Source organism: Somniosus microcephalus, chromosome 3 (assembly GCF_052327205.1).
Source record: "Somniosus microcephalus isolate GS21.2 chromosome 3, FLI_Smic_1.0, whole genome shotgun sequence".
Classification (NCBI taxonomy): domain Eukaryota; kingdom Metazoa; phylum Chordata; class Chondrichthyes; order Squaliformes; family Somniosidae; genus Somniosus; species Somniosus microcephalus.
This window is the reverse complement of record NC_140989.1, coordinates 224,851,275-224,876,520: the sequence shown is the minus strand read 5'-3', so window position 1 is coordinate 224,876,520 and position 25,246 is coordinate 224,851,275. Positions and strand designations below refer to the sequence as shown.

At 44.5% G+C, this 25,246-nt stretch overlaps 1 protein-coding gene across 1 annotated transcript in view; it reads left to right on the top strand.

Moving 5' to 3' along the window:
* The window catches only part of cenpl (centromere protein L), a 46,467-nt gene extending 21,626 nt beyond the window's left edge, over positions 1-24,841 (top strand). The window contains exon 5 of the mRNA XM_085982198.1: positions 24,046-24,841. Coding sequence (XP_085838324.1) covers positions 24,046-24,147 — 102 coding nt within the window. The 3' untranslated portion in view covers positions 24,148-24,841. The remainder of the gene's footprint in view (positions 1-24,045) is intronic.
* Positions 24,842-25,246: the final 405 nt, after the last annotated feature.

Sequence of the window (25,246 nt, the reverse complement as noted above, 5' to 3'; positions counted from 1 at the left end):
TAGATTGGGCCAACCAAATTAGTAACAATACTGTGGAGGAGGAATTCCTGGAGTGTTTACGGGATGGTTTCCTGGACCAATATGTCGAGGAACCAACCAGAGATCAGGCCATCTTAGACTGGGTATTATGTAACGAGAAAGGATTAATTAGCAATCTTGTTGTACGAGGCCCCTTGGGTCGGAGCGATCATAATATGATCGAATTCTTCATTAAGATGGAGAATGAAGTAGTTGACTCAGAGACTAGGGTCCTTAATTTAAATAAAGGAAACTACGATGGTCTGAGGAGCGAGTTGGGTAGGATTGATTGGGGAATGGCACTCAAAGGGTTGACGGTGGATAGGCAATGGCAAACATTCAAAGACTGAATGGATGAGCTACAGAATTTGTTCATCCCAGTTTGGCACAAAAATAAAACAAAAAAGGTGACTCAACCGTGGCTAACAAGGGAAATTAGGGATAGCATAAGATCCAAGGAGAGGACATATAAATTGGCCAGAAAAAGCAATAATCCTGAGGATTGGGAGCAGTTTAGGATTCAACAGAGGACAAAGGGATTAATTAAGAGAGGGAAAATAGAATATGAGAGTAAGCTTGCAGGGAACATAAAAACTGACTGTAAAAGCTTTTATAGATATGTGAAGAGAAAAAGATTGGTGAAGTCAAGCGTAGGTCCCTTGCAGTCAGAATCTGGGGAATTTATAATGGGAAACAAAGAAATGGCAGACCAACTAAATTCATACTTTGGTTCTATCTTCACAAAGGAGGACACAAATAACCTCCCAGAGATGCTGAGGAACATAGGGTCTGATGAAAGGGTGGAACTGAAAGAAATCAGTATTTGTAGGGAAATGGTGTTAGGAAAATTGATGGGACTGAAGGCCGATAAATCCCCAGGGCCTGATAATCTACATCCCAGGGTACTTAAGGAAGTGGCCCTAGAAATAGTAGATGCATTGCTGGTCATCTTCCAGAACGCGATAGACTCTGGAACAGTACGCATGGATTGGAGGGTAGCTAATGTTACCCCACTATTCAAAAAAGGTGGTAGAGAAAAAGCGGGGAATTATAGACTGGTAAGCCCGACATCGGTAGTGGGGAAAATGCTAGAGTTTATTATAAAAGATGTAATAGCAGAGCACTTGGAAAGCAGTGACAGGATCGGACAAAGTCAACATGGATTTACAAAAGGTAAATCATGCTTGACTAATCTACTGGAATTTTTTGAGGATGTAACTGGTAAAATAGATAAGGGAGAACCAGTGGATGTGGTGTATTTGGACTTTCAGAAGGCTTTCGATAAGGTCCCACATAAGAGATAAGCGTGCAAAATTAAGGCACATGGGATTGGGGGCAAGGTATTGACTTGGATAGAGAACTGGTTGGCGGACAGAAAGCAAAGAGTTGGAATAAACGGGTCGTTTTCCGAGTGGCAGGCAGTGACTAGTGGGGTACCGCAAGGATCGGTCCTAGGACCCCAGCTGTTCACAATATATATTAATGATCTGGACAAGGGAATTGGATGTAATATCTCCAAATTTGCAGACGACACAAAGCTGGGTGGGAGGGTAAGCTGTGAGGAGGATGTCGTGAAACTCCAGTACGATTTGGACAGGTTGGGTGATTGGGCAGAAAAATGGCAAATGCACTATAATGTGGATAAATGTGAAGTTATCCACTTTGGTGGCAAAAACAGGAAGGCAGATTAATATTTGAATGGCAATAGATTGGGAGAAGGGGAAGTGCAAAGAGGCCTGGGTGTCCTTGTGCACCAGTCGCTGAAGGTAAGCATGCAGGTGCAGCAGGCGGTTAAGAAGGCAAATGGTATGTTGGCCTTTGTAGCAAGAGGGTTCGAGTACAGGAACAAGGATGTCTTGCTACAGTTGTACAAGGCCTTGGTGAGACCGCACCTTGAGTATTGTGTGCAGTTTTGGTCACCCTACCTGAGGAAGGACGTTCTTGCCATGGAAGGAGTGCAGCGAAGATTCACCAGGCTGATACCTGGGATGGCAGAAATGACGGATGAAGAGAGATTGTGTCGATTGGGCTTATAGTCACTGGAGTTTAGAAGATTGAGAGGGGATCTCATCGAAACCTATAAAATTCTGTCAGGCCTGGACAGACTAGATGCAGGAAGGATGTTTCTGATGGCCGGGGAGTCCAGAAGCAGGGGTCATAGTCTAAGGATAAGGGGTAAGCCATTTAGGACTGAAATGAGGAGGAATTTCTTCACCCAGAGAGTGGTGAACCTGTGGAATTCTCTGCCACAGAGGGCGGTGGAGGCCAGTTCATTAAATATATTCAAGAAAGAGTTGGTTATATTTCTTAAGGCTAAAGGGATATGGGGAGAAGGCAGGGACAGGGTACTGAACTTGGATGATCAGCCAGGATCTCATTGAATGGCGGAGCAGGCTCGATGGGCCGAATGGCCTACTCCTGCTCCTATCTTCTATGTTTCTATCTGAGGTCAACGCATTAAAATAAAAGATTTTGAGTCTGGTGGTAGTTTTTAAATAGTCGATTTATTGCATAACTTGACTTACACTGTTGACTGTCCTTTGTTCGACTAAAAAGCATGTTAAAAATGGCTGGTTCTTATACAGCATCAGATTACAGCAAATGCACCCGCCCCTTTACTACCATTGGCTCAGCAGCATGCATGCAGAGCTATGGTTGGTTCAGCTAAATCGGCCGACCTGACATTACCACACTGTGATTGGATCTCTGGTGCATCACCCCATTCCTTTGTTAGCAGTCTCCACGTGGTCCGTGGGTCAGTTTAAGCACAATCAGATTTTTATTTATTTATTAGTTTAATCATATTAAAATCTGTTATTAAAATATATATATATCAGTCAACCCTTTAAGTAACGTTCCCCAATCCATCCTACCCAACCCGCGCCTCATACCATCGTAGTTTCCTTTATTTAAATTCAGGACCCTAGTCTCTGTGTCAAATACTTCACTCTCCATCTTAATGAAGAATTCCATCATATTATGATCGCTCTGACCCAAGGGGCCTCGCACAACAAGATTGCTAATTAATCCTTTCTCATTACATAATACTCAGTCTAAGATGGCCTGATCTCTAGTTGGTTCCTCGACATATTGGTCCAGGAAACCATCCCGTATACACTCCAGGAATTCCTCCTCCACAGTATTGTTACTAATTTGGTTAGCCCAATCTATATGTGGATTAAAGTCACCCATGATAACGGCTGTGCCCTTATTGCATGCATCTCTAATTTCCCGTTTTAATGCCATTCCCAACCTTAGCATTACTGTTTGGGGGTCTGTATACAACTCCCACTTAAGTTTTCTGCCCCATGGTATTTCTCAGCTCTACCCATACAGATTCCACATCATCAGAGCTAATATCCTTCCTTACTATTGTGTTAATCTCCTCTTTAACCAGCAATGCTACCCCATCTCCTTTTCCTTTTTGCCTGTCTTTCCTGAATATTGAATACCCCTGGACGTTGAGTTCCCAGCCTTGGTCACCCTGGAGCCATGTTTTCGTAATCCCAATCATATCCTATCCGTTTACATCTATTTGCGCAGCTAATTCATCCACCTTATTACGAATGCTCCTCGCATTAAGACACAAAGCCTTCAGGCTTGTTTTTTTAACACTCTTAGATCTTTTAGAATTATTATTTACTGTGGCCATGTTTGATTTAAACCCTTGATTTCTCTGACTGCCACTTTTGCTTTTCTCCTTCCTGTCTTTTGCTTCTATCCTTGTTTCCCTTTCCTCTGTCTCCGTGCACAGGTTCCCAACCCCTTGCCATTTTAGTTTAAACCCTCCCCAACAGCACGAGCAAACACTCCCCCAAGGACATCGGTCCCGGTCCTGCCCAGGTGCAAACTGTCCAGTTTGTACTGGTCCCACCTCCCCCAGAACCGGTTCCAATGTCCCAGGAATTTGAATCCCTCCCCCTTGCACCATTCCTCTAGCCATGTATTCATCTGAAATATCCTTCTATTTCTACTCTGACTAGCACATGGCACTGGTAGCAATCCTGAGATTACTACCTTTGAGATCCTATTTTTTAATTTACCTCCTAACTCCCTATATTCAGCTTTTAGGACCTCATCCCGTTTTTTACGTATATCGTTGGTACCTATATGCACCACGACAACTGGCTGTTTACCCTCTCTCCTCACCCCCCAAGAATGCCCTGCATCCGCTCAGAGACATCCTTGACCCTTGCACCAGGGAGGCAACATACCATCCTGGAGTCACGTTTGTGGCCGCAGAAACGCCTATCTAGTCCCCTTACAATAGAATCCCCTATTACTATAGCTCTCCCACTCTTTTTTCTCCCGTCCTGTGCAGCAGAACCACCCACGGTGCCAGGAAGTTGGCTGCTGCTGCCTTCCCCTGATAAGCCATCTCCCTCAACAATATCCAAAGCAGTATATCTGTTTGAGAGGGGGATGGCCACAGGGGACCCCTGCACTACCTGCCTGCGCCTACTACTCTGCCTGGGGGTCACCCATTCCCTTCCTGCTTATGCAGCCTTTACCTGCGGTGTGACCAACTGATTAAACGTGATATCCACGACGTCCTCAGCATCGCGAATGCTCCAGTATGTATCCATTCGCAGCTCCAGCGCCGCAATGCGGTCTGCCAGTAGCTGCAGCTGGATACACTTCCCGCACACATGGTCGTCAGGGACACAGGAAGTGTCCCTGATTTCCCACATAGTGCAGGAGGAGCATGCCACGGGGCCGAGCCGTCCTGCCATGACTTACCCTTTAATTAATTCAAATTAAATTAGTTTGTAGCTGAATTTTCATGTAAGCAGATGAGCAATTCCCTTTTCATTGGTGCAAATCTGTATTTAGATTTGAAGCAACTGTACTGTAAACAACGTACAGTCATACTACGCAATCTGTGAAAATGTATGCCCAGTTTAGGGCCAGTCACCATTGTGCAGAAGGGCCAGTTAACCTCTCAGTCCTTTGCAAATGCCACTCTGTTATTGGCTGCTAAGAGAAATTTGAGAGTAGACTAGTTAGTTTCTTTTGCTCCCTCCTTATGGGAGGCACCAGGCCTCAGCTTCTTGCCTGCTATTCCTTTTTTCTCTTCCCTCCTCCCCCTTCCCAATATGCTGTAAGATGTTGATGCACTAACCCATTAGTGTCCAATAATATTACATGTTCTGAGGTTGGGGAATGTCCAAGAGTATTCTGGTTATTTGCTACTGGACCAGTAGTGGAAATCCAGCACTACAGAATTGTCACCACTATGCATCTATGCTGATAGTTGTAGAAACACTCAAATGTAGCAGTGTGTGAATTACCCATCCATACTGCTGCCTTTGGCTATAGTCACTTCCTTTACAAGTCACACAAGGTTGTATTTTCGCTCTAACTAGCCCACTTCAGAGAGATGGGAGAGAGAAAAGAATGATCTGAAAATTCACTTGAACTACTTTAATGAGCAGTGTTTTTTTTTTCCTGTTCAAGATGCTATGAAGCAGCACAATTGCCATTTCAGGTGCTCAAGTGTCAGCATTTGGCCCACTAGATTTCTATTATCATTTGGTTGAAAACGTGCTTCTGACTTCTACTTAGTCCTGACTTCCTCATTTTAATTTTGTTTCTCCTGGTACTTTATTCCTTCAACATATAGGTTTTCAAATGTTTCTGTGTGGGGACCCTCGCCACAAACTAATGGTTCTCCTATCCAAATTTCTGAAGAACAATGTCACCGACTCAAATGAAGGCAGGGCTATCATAGAAAACTTTTTTTTTACGTATATAGCTGGTCAACAAAAGGAAATGTGCCCTTTTTTTAGATCCCTTTGCACATCACAGTTTGAAAAGATTTGCCTGGATAAATTTTGTAAATACCTTTCATAACCGTAACCTTCAATTGGATCACATTAAAGTTTCCTCTCTGCTATGGGAAATAAGTGGAATCTTGCCCAATAAATTCCTGATGCCTGCCGTAATCTTTGTTGCTGGTCTCTGCACCTTCTCTGGCAACAACGTCCTTCAAACAATTAACTGCGCACAGCACTCCAGAAGGAGTCTGCTGACCAATACCTTCATCGCAACAATACAATTTAAATAATTATATACAATGAAGTTATGTTAACCCCTTCGAAATCTCTTTCCTAATGCTCACGAAAATATCTGTTTTTAAAGCTTCACTGATTTCAATCCCTATCCCCTTTAAGACTCACAGATGCAAGATGTCTGAACCAGATATACTGGGGTAGATTTTCCCGAACCTGTCGGGAAGAAGGCGGGACTTCCCCTTTCGGGTTTTTGACCCGCCTACTTCGACGTCCGGCCAATCCGCGCGATTTTCCCTTGACTGGCTCAGCAGGCCAATTAAGGGCCACCCGGCAACAGGTGACGTCACAGACTGCAATTTCATCTGTCAAGAGTTCTTGACAGATGAAATATCAGTGTTTCACAGCTGTTTGAAGCTGTGAAACACTGACAGTCTGAGTTCTGACATGAGTCCTTCTCCACAGACTCAGTTAGAACTCACACCGGCACTCAAAGCTGAAGGCTGTCACTTTTGACAGATCGCAGCCATTCAGCTTTCAGTTCCGGCTGAGTGATGGGCTCCCGACGGCTACAGGAAGAAAGGCTGTTAAGGTAAGTACAGGTAAGTAAAAGTTCTTTACACACTTTAGACACACTAACCTTTACACTCACGCATCCATCACTCACCTGAGCACCGACATCGCGACCCCTCTAACCTGGCGTGGTTTGGAGCCATCGGGAAACCCACACGAAACCCCTCAAAATAGGAATTAGGCTAAAAACTGCCTGTTAACAGGCAGTTAATTGGCACTAATCCCTTCCCGCCTGGTTTCGGCAGGTCCCAGTGCGGGGCGGGTACCCGCCGCCCCTGAAACTTACGTGGGGTGGGATGGTGCCGGGACCCCCAAATTCGGGATCCCCCCCCCCCCCCACACACGCCTGAAACCCCGCCTGATGGCTCCACGAAAATCTAGCTATGTATGTATGTATCTCTCTGCTTTTTAACCTTATCCTTTATTTGCATACCAGCCAGCCGTTTCTGTGAACATAAGAATTCGGAACAGGAGTAGGCCATATGGTGCTTAGAGCCTGCTCCGCCATTCAGTAAGATCATGGCTGATCTTCGACCTCAACTCCACTTTCTTGCCCGGTCCCCATATCCTTTGATTTCCCATGAGTCCAAAAATCTATCTATCTCGGCCTTGAATATACTCAACGACTCTGCATCCACAGCCCTTTTGGGTACAGAATTCCAAAGCTTCACAACCCTCTGAGTGAAGAAATTCCTCCATCTCAACCTTAAATAGCTGACCCCTTATCCTGAGACTGCCCCCTAGTTCTAGACTCTCCAGCCAGGGGAAACAACCTCTCAGCATCTACCCTGTCAATCCCCCTCAGAATCTTCTGTTTCAAGGAGATCACATCTTATTCTTCTAAAGTCCAGAGAGTATAGGCCCAATCTGCTCAATCCCTTCTCAGAGGACAACCTTCTCATCCCAGGGATCAATCTAGTGAACCTTTGTTGCACTGCCTCTAAGGCATGTATTTCCTTTCTCCGATCAGGTGACCAAAACTGCAGAGTACTCCAGATGTGGTCTCACCAAAGCCCTGTACAATTGTAGTAAGACTTCCTTACTCTTGTACTCCAACCCCCTTGTAATAAAGGCCAACATGCCATTTGCCTTCCTAATTGCTTGCTGTACCTACATGTTAACTCTCTCTTTCATGAGGACACCTAAATCTCTCTCAACACCAGCATTTAATAGTTTCTCACCATTTAAAAATATTCTGTTTTCCTATTTTTCCTACCAAAGTGAATAACCTCACATTTCACCACATTATACTCTATCTGCCACCTTTATTGCCCACTCACTTAACCTGTCAATATCCCTTTGCAGACTCTGTGTGTCCTCCACCTAGCTTTGTATCATTAGCAAACTTGGATACATTGCATTCAGTCCCTTCCTCTAATTCATTAATATTGGTTGTAAATAGCTGAGGCTCCAGCACCGATCCTTTCGGCACCCCACTAGTTACAGCCTGCCAACCTGAAAATGACCCGTTTATCCCTACTCTCTGTTTTATGTCCGTTAACCAATCCTCTGTCCATTAACCAATCCTCTATCCATGCTAATATATTACCCCCAACCCTATGAGCCCTTAGTAGTCTGGAGGAAAAGTTTATGGAATGCATTTGGGACAGTTTCCTAGAACAATATGTCATGGAACCAACCAGGGAACAGGCTATTTTAGATCTTGTATTGTGTAAAGAGACTGGGGTAATTAACAGTCTCATAGTAAAGGATCCTCTGGGGCAGAGTGATCATAATATGATAGAATTTTACATTAATTTTGAGAGTGACTTGCCTAAATCTGAAACTAGAGTCTTAAACTTAAATAAAGCCAATTACATAGGTATGAGGGGCGAGTTGGCTAAGATAGATTGTTAAAATAGATTAAAAGGTACGGCAGTAGATGAACAGTGGCTAGCATTTAAAGAAATATTTCATAATTCTCAACAAAAATACATTGTCAAACAACAACAACTGTGAAACAGCAAAAGTGACATCACAACCAGGGAAGGAGCTGATTGGTAAGTAGGACCTGGTGAGTATTTCTACAGTCCAGTCGTTGAAGTAAAAGTAATGTCTCTAGTTTAGAGTAAGTAGTGTTTAAAGGGAAGTAAGGTCCCTAATATTCTTTAATTTAAAGGAAGTAAAGGGAGTAAATTAAGGGTAAGACATGGCAGGGCAACTCGGCTGCGTGGAGTGCTCCTCCTGTCCTATGTGGGAAGTCAGGGACACTTTCGGTGTCCAGGGCAAACACGTGCAGGAAGTGTCTCCAGCTGCAGCTACTCGAAATCCGTGGTTGAGCTGGTGCCGTGGCTGGAGTCACTGTGGAGCATCCGTGAAGCTGAGATCTTCGTGGATAGCACATTTAACGAGGTGGTCACACCGCAGATAAAGAGTGCACAAGCAGACAGGGAATTGGATGACCGCCAGACAGAGTAAAAGAACTAGGAAGGTAGTGCAGGAGTTCCCTGGGTCCATCTCCCTCTCCAATAGATTTTCCGTTTTGGATGCTGATGGGGGAGATGGTTTCTCAGGGGAATGCAGCAAGAGCCAAGTCCGTGGCACCACGAGTGGCTCAGCTGCACAGGAGGGGAGGAAAAAGAGTGGGAGAGCAATAGTGATAGGGGATTCTATCGTAAGGGGAACAGATAGACGTTTCTGTGGCCGCAGACATGACTCCAGGATGGTATGTTGCCTCCCTGGTGCCAGGGTCAAGGATGTCACTGAACGGCTGCAGGGCATTCTGAAGGGGGAGGGCGAACAGTCAGAGGTCATGGTTCACGTTGATACCAACGACATGGGTAGAAAGAGGGATGAGATCCTGCAACAAGAATTTAGGGAGCTAGGTAGCAGATTAAAAAGCAGGACCTCAAAGGTTGTAATCTCTGGATTACTCCCGGTGCCACGTGCTAGCGAGTATAGGAATAGGAGGATAGAGCAGATGAATGCGTGGCTAAAGAGTTGGTGCAAGAGGGAGGGCTTTAGTTTCCTAGATCACTGGGTCTGCTTCTGGGGAAGGTGGGACCTGTACAAGTCGGATGGGTTGCACCTGAACCGGAACGGGACCAACATCCTTGCGGGGAGGTTTACTAGTGCTTTTGGCGGGGGTGGGGGGTGTTTAAACTAACTTGGCAGGGGGATGGGATACGGAGTGGAGCTATAGTAGGGGGTGATGCACAGCCAAATATAGAGGAAAAAACAAGTCAGTCTGAAAGGCAGAGCAAATATGTAACGGCACAAGGGAGTATGGCAAGGCTGGGTGGCATTTATTTTAATGCAAGGAGTCTTGTGAGTAAGGCAGATGAATTGAAGGTGTTGATGAACACATGGGAGTATGATATTGTTGCTATCACAGAGACATGGTTGAGGGAGGGGCAGGACTGGCAGCTCAATATTCCGGGGTATAGAATCTTCAGGCGAGACAGAGGGGGCTGTAAAAGAGGAGGGGGTGTCGCAATATTAATCAAGGAGTCAATTACTGCTGTAAGGAGGGATGATATCTTAGCAGGTTCCTCTAATGAGGCCATATGGGTAGAACTTAAAAACAAAAAGGGGGCAAGCACTTTGCTGGGAGTGTACTATAGGCCCCCAAACAGTCAGGGGGAGGTAGAGGAACAGATATGTAGGCAAATCTCAGAGAAGTGTAGAAATAATAGTAGGGGATTTCAACTTCCCCAATATTAACTGGGATAGTCAGAGTGTGAAAGGCTTAGAGGGTGCGGGATTCTTAAAGTGCATCCAGGAGAGCTTTTTGAGCCAGCATGTAGAAAGTCCTACAAGAGAGGGGGTGGTACTGGACCTAATTCTAGGGAATGTAGCCGGGCAAGTGGTAGAAGTGTCAGTAGGAGAGCATTTTGGTGACGGTGACCATAATTCGGTGAGATTTAACTAGTCATGGAGATGGACAAATAAAGGTTCTAAATTGGGGGAAGGCCGATTTTAATATGATAAGGCAGGATTTGGCCAAAGTGGACTGGGATCAACTACTTGTAGGAAAATCCACATCAGAGCAGTGGGAGTCTTTCAGAAAGGAAATAGAGAGAGTACAACGCCAACATGTTCCCGTAAAGGTCAAAGGTGGGACCAACAAGCCCAGGGAACCCTGGATGTCAAGGGATATACAAGAATGGATTAAGAAAGAAAGGGAGGCTTTTGGCAGATACAAAGGACTAAAAACAGTGGAAGCCCTAGAGGAGTATAGAAAGTGCAGGGGGGTACTTAAAAAAGAAATTAGGAGAGCGAAGAGGGGGCATGAAAAAACACTGGCGGGCAAAAGAAAGGAAAATCCCAAGGTGTTTTATAAGTATATTAAGGGCAAGAGGATAACCACGGAAAGTGTAGGGCCCATTAGGGACCAAAGTGGCAATCTATTGTGTAGAGCCGGAAGATGTGGGTGAGGTTTTAAATGAATATTTTGCATCTGTGTTCACTATGGAGAACGACGATGTAGGCATAGAAATCAGGCAGGGGGATTGTGATATACTTGAACAAATTAGTATTGAGAGGGAGGAGGTACTAGCGGTTTTAGTGGGCTTAAAAGTGGATAAATCCCCAGGCCCAGACAAGATGTATCCCAGGCTGCTGTGTGAGGCAAGGGAGGAGATTGCTGGGGCTCTGTCACAAATTTTCAGATCCTCTCTGGCCACAGGATAGGTGCCAGAGGACTAGAGGACAGCTAACGTACCATTGTTCAAGAAGGGTAGTAGGGATAAACCAGGGAATTACAGGCCAGTGAGCCTAACATCAGTGGTAGGGAAATTATTGAAAAAAATTTTGAGGAACAGAATTAGTCTCCACTTGGAGAGGCAAGGATTAATCAAGGATAGTCATCATGGCTTTGTCAGGGGAAGATCATGTCTAACCAATTTGATTGAATTTTTCAAGGGGGTGACTAGGCGTGTGGATGAAGGTAGTGCTGTTGATGTAGTCTACATAGATTTCAGTAAGGCTTTTGACAAAGTCCCGCATGGGAGACTGGTCAAGAAGGTAAGAGCCCATGGGATCCAGGGCAATTTGGCACATTGGATCCAAAATTGGCTTAGTGGCAGGAGGCAGAGGGTGATGGTCGAAGGTTGTTTTTGTGACTGGAAGCCTGTGTACCGCAGGGTCCTTTGCTGTTTGTAGTGTACATTAATTATTTAGATATGAATGTAGGAGGTATGATGATCGGTAAGCTCGCAGATGACACGAAAATTGGTGGAGTGGTAAATAACGAGGAGGGAAGGCACAGGCTACAGGACGATATAGACAGGTTGGTCAGTTGGGCAGAACAGTGGCAAATGGAATTTAACCCTGAAAAGTGTGAGGTGATGCATTTTGGGAGGACTAACAAGGCAAGGGAATACACCCTAGGACACTAGGAAGGACAGAGGATCAGAGGGACCTTGGTGTGCATGTACATAGATCCCTGAAGGCAGCAGGACAGGTAGATAAAGTGCTTAAAAAGGCATATGGGATACTTGCCTTCATTAGCCGAGGCATAGTTAGGCCACAGCTGGAATATTGTGTGCAGTTCTGGTTGCCACACTATAGGAAGAATGTGATTGCATTGGAGAGGCTGCAGAGGAGATTCACCAGGGTGTTACCTGGGCTGGAGTGCTTCAGCTATGAAGAGAGACTGGACAGGCTGGGGTTGTTTTCCTTAGAGCAGAGAAGGCTGAGGTAGGACCTGATTGAGGTGTACAAAATTATGAGGGGCATAGATAGGGTAGATAGAAAGGAACTTTTCCCCTTAGTAGAAGGGTCAATAACTAGGGGGCATAGTTTCAAGGTAAGGGGCAGGAGGTTTAGAGGGGATTTGAGGACATTTTCACCCAGAGGGTGGTTGGAATCTAGAACTCACTGCCTGAAAGGGTGGTAGAGGCAGGAACCCTCACAACATTCAAGAAGCATTTAGATGAGCACTTCAAACGCCATAGCATACAAGGCTACGGACCAAGTGCTGGAAAATGGGATTAGAATAGATAGGGCTTGATGGCCGGCGCGGACACGATGGGCCGAAGGGCCTCTTTCTGTGCTGTATAACTCTGACATTTCATTTGAGAAACAAAAACTCCACGGGAAAAGTGATCCAACCATGGCTAACTAAAGAAGTTAAGGATAGCATTAGATTGAAAGAAGAAGCTTATAGTGTTGCACATAATAATAGTAAGTCTGAGGATTGTCGGGGAACATAGGGTCTAATGAGAGGGAGGAACTAAATGAAATCAGTATTTGTAGGGAAATGGTGTTAGGGGAATTGACGGGATTGAAGGCCGATAAATCCCCAGGGCCTGATAATCTATATCCTAGGGTACTTAAGGAAGTGGCCGTAGAAATAGTAGATGCATTGCTGGTCATCTTCCAAAATTCTATAGACTCTGGAACAGTTCCCATGGATTGGAGGGTAGCTAATGTTACCCCACTATTCAAAAAAGGTGGTAGAGAGAAAACAGGGAATTATAGACCGGTAAGCCTGACATCGGTAGTGGGGAAAATGCTAGAGTCCATTATAAAAGATGTAATAGCAGAGCACTTGGAAAACAGTAACAGGATTGGACAAAGTCAATATGGATTTACAAAAGGTAAATTGTGCTTGACTAATCTACTGGAATTTTTTGAGGATGTAACTGGTAGAATGGATATGGGAGAACCAGTGGATGTGGTGTATTTGGACTTTCAGAAGGCTTTCGATAAGGTCCCGCATAAGAGATTAGCGTGTAAAGTTAAGGCACATGGGATTGGGGGCAAGGTACTGACTTGGATAGAGAACTGGTTGGCAGACAGGAAGCAAAGAGTTGGAATAAACGGGTCTTTTTCCGAGTGGCAGGCAGTGACTAGTGGGGTACCGCAGGGATCGGTCCTAGGACCTCAGCTATTCACAATATATATTAATGATCTAGACAAGGGAACTAGATGTAATATCTCCAAGTTTGCAGACGACACAAAGCTGGGTGGGCGTGTGTGCTGTGAGGAGGATGCCAAGAAACTCCAGTATGATTTGGACAGGTTGGGTGATATGGCAGATGCAGTATAATGTGGATAAATGCGAGGTGGCAAAAACAGGAAGGCAGATTATTATCTGAATGGCAATAGATTGGGAGAAGGGGAAGTGCAACGAGACCTGGGTGTCCTTGTGCACCAGTCGCTGAAGGTAAGCATGCAAGTGCAGCAGGCGGTTAAGAAAGCAAATGGTATGTTGGCCTTCGTAGCGAGAGGGTTTGAGTACAGGAACAAGGATGTCTTGCTGCAGTTGTACAGGGCCTTGGTGAGACCACACCTTGAGTATTGTGTGCAGTTTTGGTCGCCTTATCTGAGGAAGGATGTTCTTGCCATGGAGGGAGTGCAGCGACGATTCACCAGACTGATACCTGGGATGGCAGGAATGACGTATGAGGAGAGATTGGATCGATTGGGCTTATACTCGCTGGAGTTTAGAAGAATGAGAGGGGATCTCATTGAAACTTATAAAATTCTAACAGGACTAGACAGACTAGATGCAGGAAGGATGTTCCCGATGGCGGGGGAGTCCAGAACCAGGGGTCACAGTCTAAGGATAAGGGGTAAGCCATTTAGGACCGAGATGAGGAGGAATTTCTTCACCGAGATTGTGGTGAACCTGTGGAATTCTCTACCACAGAAAGCAGTTGAGGCCAATTCATTAAATATATTCAAGAAGGAGTTTGATATATTTCTTAAAGGCTAAAGGGATCAAGGGATATGGGGAGAAGGCAGGGACAGGGTACTGAGTTTGGATGATCAGCCATGATCTCATTGAATGGCGGAGCAGGCTCGAGGGGCCGAATGGCCTACTCCTGCTCCTATCTTCCATGTTTCTATGATTGGAAGAGTTTCAGAAACCAGCAAAGGTTGACCAAAAAATTGATAAAAAGGGAAAAAATAGAATGAGAGAAAACTAGTAAGAAATAAAGGCATATTTCTACAAGTATGTAAAAAGGAAAAGAGTAGCAAAAATAAAGGTTGGTCCCTTAGAGGCTGAGACAGGAGAAATTTTTTTGAGAAATAAGGAAATGGCAGAAATGTTAAAACAAATATTTTGTATCTGTCTTCACAGTAGAAGTCACAAAAAGCATATCAAAAATGGTGGGGAACCAATGGTCTAATGAGGGCGAGGATCTTAACATAATTAATATAAGTAGAGAAAATGTATTAGAGAAACTAATTGGACTAAAAGCCAACAAATCTCCTGGACCTGACAGCCTACATCCTAGGGTTCTAAAAGAGGTGGCTGAAGAGATAGTGGATGCATTGGTTTTGATCTTCCAAAATTCCCTAGATTCTGGAATGGTCCCAGCAGATTGGAAGGTCGCAAATGTAACACTGCTATTCAAGACAGGATGGAGAGAGAAAACAGGGAACTACAGGCCAGTTAGCCTGACATCAGTCGTCGGGAAAATGCTGAAATCCATCGTTAAGGAAGTGGTATCAAGTCACTTAGAAAATCATAACCTGATTAGGCAGAGTCAACATGGTTTTATGAAAGGTAAATCGTGTTTGACAAATTTATTCATTTTTTGAGGCTGTAACTAGCAGGGTAGATAAAGGGGAACGAACCAGTAGATGTAGTATATTTGGATTTCCAAAAGGCCTTTGATAAAGTGCCACATTAAAGATTATTACACAAGATTAGGGCTCATGGGGTTGGGGGTAATATAGTAGCATGGATAGAGAATTGGTTAACGGACAGAAAACAGAGAGTAGGGATAAACAGATCTTTTTCAGGTTGGCAGGTTGTAACTAGTGGGGTGCCGCAAGAATCAGTATTGGGGCCTCAGCTATTTACAATCTATATTAATGACCTAGATGAGGGGACCAAGTGTAATGTATCCAAGTTTGCTGATGATACAAAGCTAGGTGGGACAGTAAGCTGAGGAGAACACAAGTCTGCAAAGGGATATAGACTAAGTGAATGGGCAGCAAGGTGGCAGATAGAGTGTAATGTAGGGAAATGTGAGGTTATTCACTTTGGTAGGAAGAATAGAAAAGCAGAATATTTTTTAAATGGTGAGAAACTTTCAAATGTTGGTGTTCAGAAAGATTTGGGTGTCCTCGTGCAAGAAACACAAAGCTAGCATGCAGGTACAGCAAGCAATAAGGGAGGCAAATGGCATGTTGGCCTTTATTGCAAGAGGGTTGGAGTATAAGAGTAAGGAAGTCTTGCTACAATTGTACAGGGCCTTGGTGAGACCATACCTGTAGTACTGTGCACAGTTCTGGTCTCCTTATCTAAGGAAGGATATACTTGCCTTGGAGACGGTGCAACGAAGGTTCACTAGATTGATTCTTGTGATGAGAGGGCTGTCCTATGATGAGAGATTGTGTAGATAGGACCTATACTCTCTGGAGTTTAGAAGAATGAAAGGTGATCTCATTGAAACATACAAGATTCTGAAGGGGATTGACAGCATCTACCCGGAGAGATTGTTTCCCCTGGCTGGAGTGTCTAGAACTAGGGGGCAAAGTCTCGGGATAAGGGGTAGGCCATTTAAGACTGAGATGAGGAGGAATTTCTTCACTCGCGGCTGTGAATCTTTGGAATTCTCTATCCCAAAGGGCTGTGGATGCTGAGTCATTGAGTATATCCAAGGCTGAGATAGATAGATTTTTGGACTCTAGGGGAATCAAGGGATATGGAGATTGAGCGGGAAAGTGGAGTTGAGGTCGATGATCAGCCATGATCTTATTGAATGGCGGAGCAGGCTCGAGGGGCTGTATGGCCTACTTCTGCTCTTATTTGTTATGTTCTTATCTTGCGTAGCAAGCTCTTAAGTGGCACCTTATCGAATGCCTTTTGGGAATCCAAATATACTAAATCCACTGGGTCCCCTTTATCTACCATGCTAGTTACATCCTCAAAAAAAACCTCATACATTTGTCAAACATGATTTCCCTTTCATAAAACCATGTTGACTGTGCCTAATCATATTATGATTTTCTAAGTGCCCTGTTAGCACTTCCTTAATAATAGATTACAGCATTTTCCCTACTACTGATGTCAGGCTTTCTCTCTCCCTCCTTTCTTGAATAGCGGGGTTACATTTGCTACCTTCTAATCTGCTGGGACCGTTCTAGAATCGAGGAAATTTTGGAAGATCATAACCAATGCATCCACCATCTCTGCAGCCACCTCTTTTAGAACCCTAGGACGTAGGCCGTCCGGTCCAGGGGATTTGTTGACTTTTAGTCCCATTAGTTTCTCAAGTACTTTTTCTCTACTGATATTAATTACTTTAAGTTCCTAACCCTTATTAGCCCCTTGGTTCCCCACTATTTTTGGTATGCTTTTTGTGTCTTCTAGTGTGAAGACAGCTGCAAAATATTTGTTTAAAGTCTCGGCCATTTCCTTATTCCCCATTATAATTTTACCTGTCTCAGCTTCTAAGGGACCAACAATTACTTTTGCTGCTCTCTTTCTTTCTGCATACTATTAGAAGCTCTTCCAATCTGTTTTTTTATATTTCTTGCTAGTTTATTCTCATATTCTATTTTCTCCCCCTTTATCAATTTTTTGGTCATCCTTTGCTGGTTTCTAAAGCTCTCTCAATCCTCAGCCTTACTACTATTCTTTGCAACATTCCAAGTCTCTTCTTTTAATCTAATACTATCCTTAACTTCCTTAGTTAGCCACAGATGGATCACTTTTCCTGTGGAGTTTTTATTTCTCAATGGAATGTATATTCATTGAGAATTTTGGAATATTTCTTTAAATGATTGCCACTGCTTATCTACTGTCATACCTTTTAATCTAATTTCCCAATCTACCTTTTTTTATTATTTGTTCCTGGGATCGAGATGTCGCTGGCAAGGCTAGCATTTATTGCCCATCCTTAATTGCCCTTGAGAATGTGGTGGTGAGCCACCTTCTTGAACCGCTGCAGTCCGCGTGGCGAAGTTACTCCCATAGTGCTGTTAGGGAGAGTTTTCCAGGATTTTGACCCAGCAACTCAAGGAACAGCGATATATTTCCAAGCCCGGCTGGTGTGTGACTTGGAGGGGAACTTGGAAGTGATGATGTTCCCATGCGCCTGCTTCCCTTGTCCTTCTAGGTGGTAGAGGTCGTGGGTTTGGGAGGTGCTGTTGAAGAAGCCTTGGCGAGTTGCTGCAATGCATCTATTGCAGAGTACACACTGCAGCCACAGTGCGCCGGTGGTGGAGGGAGTGAATGTTTAAGGTGGTGGATGGGATGCTAATCAAGCGGGCTGCTTTGTCCTGGATGGTGTCGAGCTTCTTGAGTGTTGTTGGAGCTGCACTCATCCAGGCAAGTGGAGAGTATTCCATCACACTCCTGACTTGTGCCTTGTAGAGGGTGGAAAGACTTTGGGGAGTCAGGAGGTGAGACACCAGCCACAGAATACCCAGCCTCTGACCTGCTCTTGTAACCACAGTATTTATGTGGCTGGTCCAGTTAAGTTTCTGGTCAGTGGTGTGCCCCAGGATGTTGATGTTGGGGGATTCGGCGATGGTAATGCTGTTCAATGTCATGGGGCGGTGGTTAGATGCTCTCTTGTTGGAGATAGTCATTATCTGGCACTTGTGTGGCGCGAATGTTACTTGCCACTTATCAGCCCGAGCCTGAATGTCATCCAGGTCTTGTTGCATGTGGGCATGGACTGCTTCATTGAGGCGTTGCGAATGGAACTCAACCCTGTCGGAACCCAAACTGAGCATCGGTGAACAGTTTATTGGTAGGCGCCGCTTGATAATACTGTTGACAACACCTTCCATCACTTTGCTGATGGGGCGGTAATTGGCCGGATTGGATTTGTCCTTTTTATTTTTGTGGACCGGACATACCTGGGCAGTTTTCGGGGCCCATAGCCTTTGCTGTTTACAGTGCACTCAGCCGTTTCTTGATATCACATGGAGTAAATCGAATTGGCTGAAGATTGGCTTCTGTGATGGTGGGGACCTCAGGATCATCCACTCGACACTTTTGGCTGAAGATGGTTGCAAACGCTTCAGCCTTGTCTTTTGCACTTGCGTGCTGGGCTCTGCCATCATTGAGGATGAGGGTGTTCATGGAGCAGCCTCCTCCCGTCAGTTGTTTAATGGTCCACCACCATTCACGCCTGGATGTGGCAGGACTGCAGAGCTCTGATCTGACCTGTTGGTTGTGGGATCACGCAGTCCTGTGTTGCAGCCTCCCCAGGTTGGCACCTCATTTTTAGGTTCTCTGCAGTCAAGAGCGGGAGTCCTGAAGGCTGTGTTGCCTGCCCGGTGCCAGGGTTAAGGACATCTCTTCTGGGCTGGAAAGAAAATTGGAGTGGGAGGGGGAGGATCCAGTTGTCGTGGTCCATGTTGGTACAAACAACGTAGATAGGACAAGGAAGGTGGTTCTATTAAAGGAATATGAGCAGCTAGGGGTCAAATTAAAAAACAGAACCTCAAGGGTAATAATCTCTGGATTATTACCTGAGCCACGAGCGAATTTGGCTAGGATAAATAAAATTCAAGAGTTAAATGCGTGGCTCAAAGACTGGTGTGGGAGAAATGGGTTTTGCTTCTTGGGACACTGGCACCAGTACTGGGACAGGAGGGAGCTGTTCCGTTGGGACGGACTCCACTTGGCCAGTGCTGGGACTAGAGTCCTGGCGAATCATATAACTAGGGCTGTAGAGAGGGCTTTAAACTAATTAGTGGGGGGGAGGTTTCTAGAGAGCAAATAACAGAAATGACAACAGAGAAGGTCATAGACTTAGGTAGCAGTGGGGAAATTAAAAAACAATGTGTCAGGAAGGGACAGAAGGTATGGAGTAAAAGGTAAAGTAGTAAAGGGAAAAAACAGGAACTAAGTGTCACAAAACATATTTGAAAGTTCTTTATCTGAATGCACGTAGCATTCGTAACAAAATGAATGAGTTAACGGCACAAATAACTACATATGGGTATGATCTTGTGGCCATTACAGAAACATGGCTGCAGGGTGACCATGACTGGGAATTAAACATACCAGGTTATTTAACAATCAGGAAGGACAGGCAGGGAGGGGAGGTGGGGTGGCTATGTTAATAAAGGAAGGAATCACTATAATACAGAGAAATTATATTGGGTCAAAGGAGCAGGATAGTGAAACAGTTTGGGTGGAGATAAGGGGGAAAAATACACTAGTGGGCGTAGTCTATAGGCCTCCGAACAGTTGCAACTCTGTTGGACGGAGTATTAATCAGGAAATAGTTGAGGCTTGTAATAAGGGAACAGCTATAATTATGGGGGATTTTAACTATCATATTAACTGGACAAATCAAATTGGGCAGAGCAGCCTTGAGGATGAGTTCATTGAGTGTATTAGGGATGGGTTTCTTGAGCAGTATGTAACTGAACCGACCAGGGGGCAAGCAACCTTAGATTTGGTCCTGTGTAATGAGACAGGATTAATTAAAAATGTCCTAGTAAAGGATCCCCTTGGAATGAGTGACCATAACATGGTTGAATTCCATATTCAAGTAGAGGGTGAGAAGGTTGGATCTCAAACAAGCGTGCTGAGCTTGAATAAAGGAGACTATATGAAGGTATGAGAGCGGAATTGATTAGAGTGGACTGGGAAAATAGATTAAAGGGTAAGACGGTACATGATCAGTGCTGTACATTTAAGGAGTTATTTTACAACTTCCAAAAAAATGTATTCCACTGAGGGGAAAAAGGGTGTAAAAGAAAAGATAGCCATCCGTGGCTAAGTAAAGTAATTAAGGATAGTATCAGACTAAAAACAAGGGCATATAAGGTAGCCAAATCTAGTGGGAGGATAGAAGATTGGGAAGTCTTTAAAAGACAGCAAAAAATAACTCAAAGACTGATTAAGAAAGGGAAGATAGATTATGAAAGTAAATTAGCAAAAAATATAAAAACAGATAGCAAAAGTTTCTATAGTTAAAGAAAAAGGGTGGCTAAAGTAAATGTTGGTCCCTTAGAGGATGAGACTGGGAAATTAATGGTGGGAAACATGGAGATGGCAAAAACGCTGAACAAATATTTTGTATCAGTCTTTACAGTAGAGGACACTAAGAATATCCCAACACTGGACAAACAGGGGGCTCTAGGGGGAGAGGAGCTAAATACGATTAAAATCACTAAGGAAGTGGTACTTGGTAAAATAATGGGACTCAAGCCAGATAAATCCCCTGGACCTCTGATGGCTTACATCCTAGGGTCTTGAGGGAAGCGGCGGTAGGGATTGTGGATGCATTGGTAATAATTTTCCAAAACTCCCTGGACTCAGCAAAGGTCCCGGCCGATTGGAAAACTGCTAATGTAACACCCTTATTTAAAAAGGGTAGTAGGCAGAAGGCTGGAAACTATAGACCTGTTAGCCTAACATCTGTGGTTGGTAAAATGTTAGAGTCCATTATTAAGGAGACAGTAATGGGACATTTGGATAAACATAATTTAATAGGACAAACTCAGCATGGTTTCATGAAGGGGAAGTCATGTTTGACAAATTTGCTTGAGTTCTTTGAGGAAGTAACATACAGGGTGGATAAAGGAGAACCAGTGGACGTAGTGTATTTAGACTTCCAAAAGGCATTTGACAAGGTGCCACACAAAAGATTATTGCTCAAGATAAAAAAAATCACGGGATTGGGGGTAATATTCTGGCGTGGGTGGAGGATTGGCTCTCTAACAGAAAGCAGAGAGTTGGGATAAATGGTTCATTCTCAGACTGGCAATCAGTAACTAGTGGTGTTCCGCAGGGGTCAGTGCTGGGTCCCCAACTCTTTACAATCTATATTAACGATTTGGAGGAGGGGACCGAGTGTAACATATCAAAGTTTGCAGATGATACAAAGATGGGAGGGAAAGTAGTGAGTGAGGAGGACATAAAAAACCTGCAAAGTGACATAGACAGGCTAAGTAAGTGGGCAGAGATTTGGCAGATGGAATACAATACTGGAAAGTGTGAGGTTATGCACTTTGGCAGGAAAAATCATAGAGCAAGTTATTATCTTAATGGCAAGAAACTTGAAAGTACTGTAGTACAAAGGGATCTGGGGGTCCTGGTGCACGAAACTCAAAAGTTAGTGTGCAGCAAGTGATCAAGAAGGCCAATGGAATGTTGGCTTTTATTGCTAGGGGGATAGAATATAAAAACAGGGAGGTATTGCTGCAGTTGTACAAGGTATTGGTGAGACCGCACCTGGAATACTGCATACAGTTTTGGTGTCCATACTTAAGAAAAGACATACTTGCTCTCGAGTCAGTACAAAGGCGGTTCACTCGGTTAATCCCGGGGATGAGGGGGGTGGTCATATGAGGAGAGGTTGAGTAGATTGGGACTCTACTCATTGGAGTTCAGAAGAATGAGAGGCGATCTTATTGAAACATATAAGATTGTGAAGGGGCTTGATCGGGTGGATGCGGTGAGGATGTTCCCAATGATGGGTGAAACTAGAAGTAGGGGGCATAATCTTAGAATAAGGGGCTGCTCTTTCAAAACTGAGATGAGGAGAAACTTCTTCACTCAGAGGGTGGTAGGTTTGTGGAATTTGCTGCCCCAGAAAGCTGTGGAAGCTACATCATTAAATACATTTAAAACAGAAATAGATAGTTTACTAGAAGTAAAGGGTTACGGGGAGCGGGCAGGAAATTGGACATGAGTCTAGGTTCGGAATGGTCATGGCCCTGTGGGTAGTGGAGCGGGCCCAGGGGCCGTGTAGCCTGGTTCTGCTCCTACTTCTTGTGTTCTAATTCTGTGTTAGATTTCAGGAGATGGTTTTATTCCTGTTCCTGGCTGGGGTGGAGATCGCCTTTACAGAAGGTAAGTACTGTAGAAAATATAGGGACAGAGTGATCTCCTGGAAGAGTTTCGATCGCTTAGATGGGTCAGAGAGGAATTTTTCTCCCAAATTGGCCATTGGGTTTTTTAGCTGGTTTTTCGCCTCTCCCGGGAGATCACATGGGTTCGGGTGGGATGGAGAATGATAGAAGATTTGAGGTTAGGATCAGATCAGCCATGATCTTATTGAATGGTGGAGCAGGCTCGAGGGGCCGATTGGCCTACTCCTGATCCTATTTCTTATGTTCTTATGTACTCCTGGTGCTGCTTCTGGCATGCTCTTCTATACTCCTCATTGAACCAGGGTTGGTCACCTGGCTTGATAATGGTAGATTGAGGGATATGCTGGGCCATGAGGTTGCAGATTGTGGTGGGATACAATTCTGCTGCTGCTGATGGCCCACAGCACCTCATGGATGCTCACTTGAGCTGCTAGATCTGTTCTGAATCTATCCCATTTAGCAAGGTGGTAGTGCCACCCAACACGATGGAGGGTGTCCTCAGTGTGAAGACAGAACGTCGTCTCCACAAGGACAGTGCGGTGGTCACTGCTACCAATACTGTCATGGATAAATGCATCTATGACAGGTAGATTGGTGAGGACGAGGTCAAGTATGTTTTTCCCCTCATGTTGGTTCTCTCACCACCTGCCGCAGGCACAGTCTGGCAGCTATGTCCTTCAGGACTAGGCCAGCTCGGTCACTCTTGGTGATGGACATTGAAGTCCCCCACCTAGAGTACATTCTGTGCCCTTGCTACCCTCCGTGCTTCTTCCAAGTGGTGAACAACATGGAGGAGTACTGGTTCATCAGCTGAGGGAGGGCGGTATGTTTCCTTGTCTATGTTTGACCTGAGGTCATGAGACTTTCATGGGGTCGAGAGTCACCGTTGAGGACTCTCAGGGCCACTCCCTCTCTACTGTATACCAGTGTGCCGCCACCTCTGGTGGGATAGGACATACCCAGGGATGGAGGAGTCTGGGACATTGACAGAAAGCTATGATTCTGTGAGTATGACCATGTCAGGCTGTTGCTTGACTAGTCTGAGACAACTCTCCCAATTTTAGCACTAGTCCCCAGATGTTAGTGAGGAGGACTTTGCAGGGTCGACTGGGCTGGGTGTGACATTGTCGTGTCCAAAGCTGGTGCCGAGGTCGAAGGCGGGTGGGCCATCCGTTTTTGAAATCCTTACCTTCTTGAGTTGCAGTCACACCCTCCTGTCCCTGACCACTAACCACACCTTTACCACTACCTAACCTAAGGGGTGTGACTGCCTCCAGGATCAAAGTGTCCAGATAACTCTCCCTCTCCCTGATGCCCCACAATGTCTGCATCTCTGACTCCCACTCAACAACTGAGCTGAAGTTCCTCGAGCTGTAGACACTTACTGCGAACGTAGTCCTCCGGGATTGCGATGCTCTCCACAAACTCCCACATGCTGCAGTTGCAGCACATCTCTTGCACTGCCATCCCTTTATAACCTTGTTTTATTTATAATTAACTTAATTTAGTTTAACTAATTACTAGATCTCGGTAGATGAAATTAAATATTTACCTGTAACACCTGTGGGTGGGCAGTGGCGTGGGGAGGGATGAAATGGAATAGTGACCAACTTCTGTGCTTGATTCAAGTTACTTTAACCTGAGTATTTATTATATCTACTGTGGTGCTAGTTTTTCTTTGTCTCCCTGACAGCTGTTCAACAGCAAGCACTTAGACCACGTACTGCCATTCCTAACTGAGCTGGCTTTTCATCAGATACAGTACCAACCTCGTCTCTGCAGGAGTATGGACTAAATTTGACTGGATCACAAACTTTTGTCTTCCTTGGAAGCTCAAGAGAAGAATGACATTATTCCTGCTCTGAAAACAATGAAATATTGGGTTGATTCACAAGATTGTTGACTGTACAGGAAGAAAAAATGGATATGACGTGACTAGAGAGCTACCAGAAACATTCAACATTTCTGCTGACGTGACTGCTCCCTATGCCACCAAATGCAATTTTATTCTGTCTGCTCATGAAGAAACTGAGTTGCTAAAACCAGATTATCCTTGTACAGCATGCAAGCTGTGCAATTGTCAGTCACTGACTTTTTAATAGATACAAACTGAAGGGACCATATCCCACTTTTTAAATAGCATTGCACAAACTTTATTCAACGTTCTGCTTTCATACCTGTGTCAAGGCTTGCAGTAGAGGTTTATGTTGAACAAATTTTATTCCAAATGTGTGTGTTTTGTTTCTTGTAAGCATCAAAAGCAAGAAGAAAATTATCTAGGTGTTCTAATTTTTTTTTTTAAACAAACATACTTAACCTAATTCACTGGGCAAAACTGCAGAATTCCCCACTCAGTAGAACTACTTGATCCTCTTCTCTGCAATCATACAGATGGCCATCCTCACATTACTGAACCAAACAACCTAGAGAAATCTATTATCTTATCTGAAGATGTTAAAGTGACCTTTAATAAAGTATTCGAACCTAAATTAGTGAATTTTTACTGTATAGAAAAGTGAGTAAAAAAGTCACTCTGGGGAGTCCAGAACCAGGGGTCACCGGCTAAGGAGTAAGCCATTTAGGACAGAAATGAGGAGGAATTTCTTCACCCAGAGAGTGGTGAACCTGTGGAATTCTCTACCACAGAAGGCAGTAGAGGCCAATACATTAAATATATTCAAGAAAGAGTTGGATATATTTCTTAAGGCTAAAGGGATCAAGGGGTATGGGGAGAAAGCAGGGACAGGGTACTGAATTTGGATGATCAGCCATGATCGCATTGAATGGCGGAGCAGGCTCGAGGGGCCGAATGGCCGACTCCTGCTCCTATATGTTTTCTATAAGTTGATATTCTTACAGCTCCAGTAGGAGGTAAACACATGATTACACAGTGT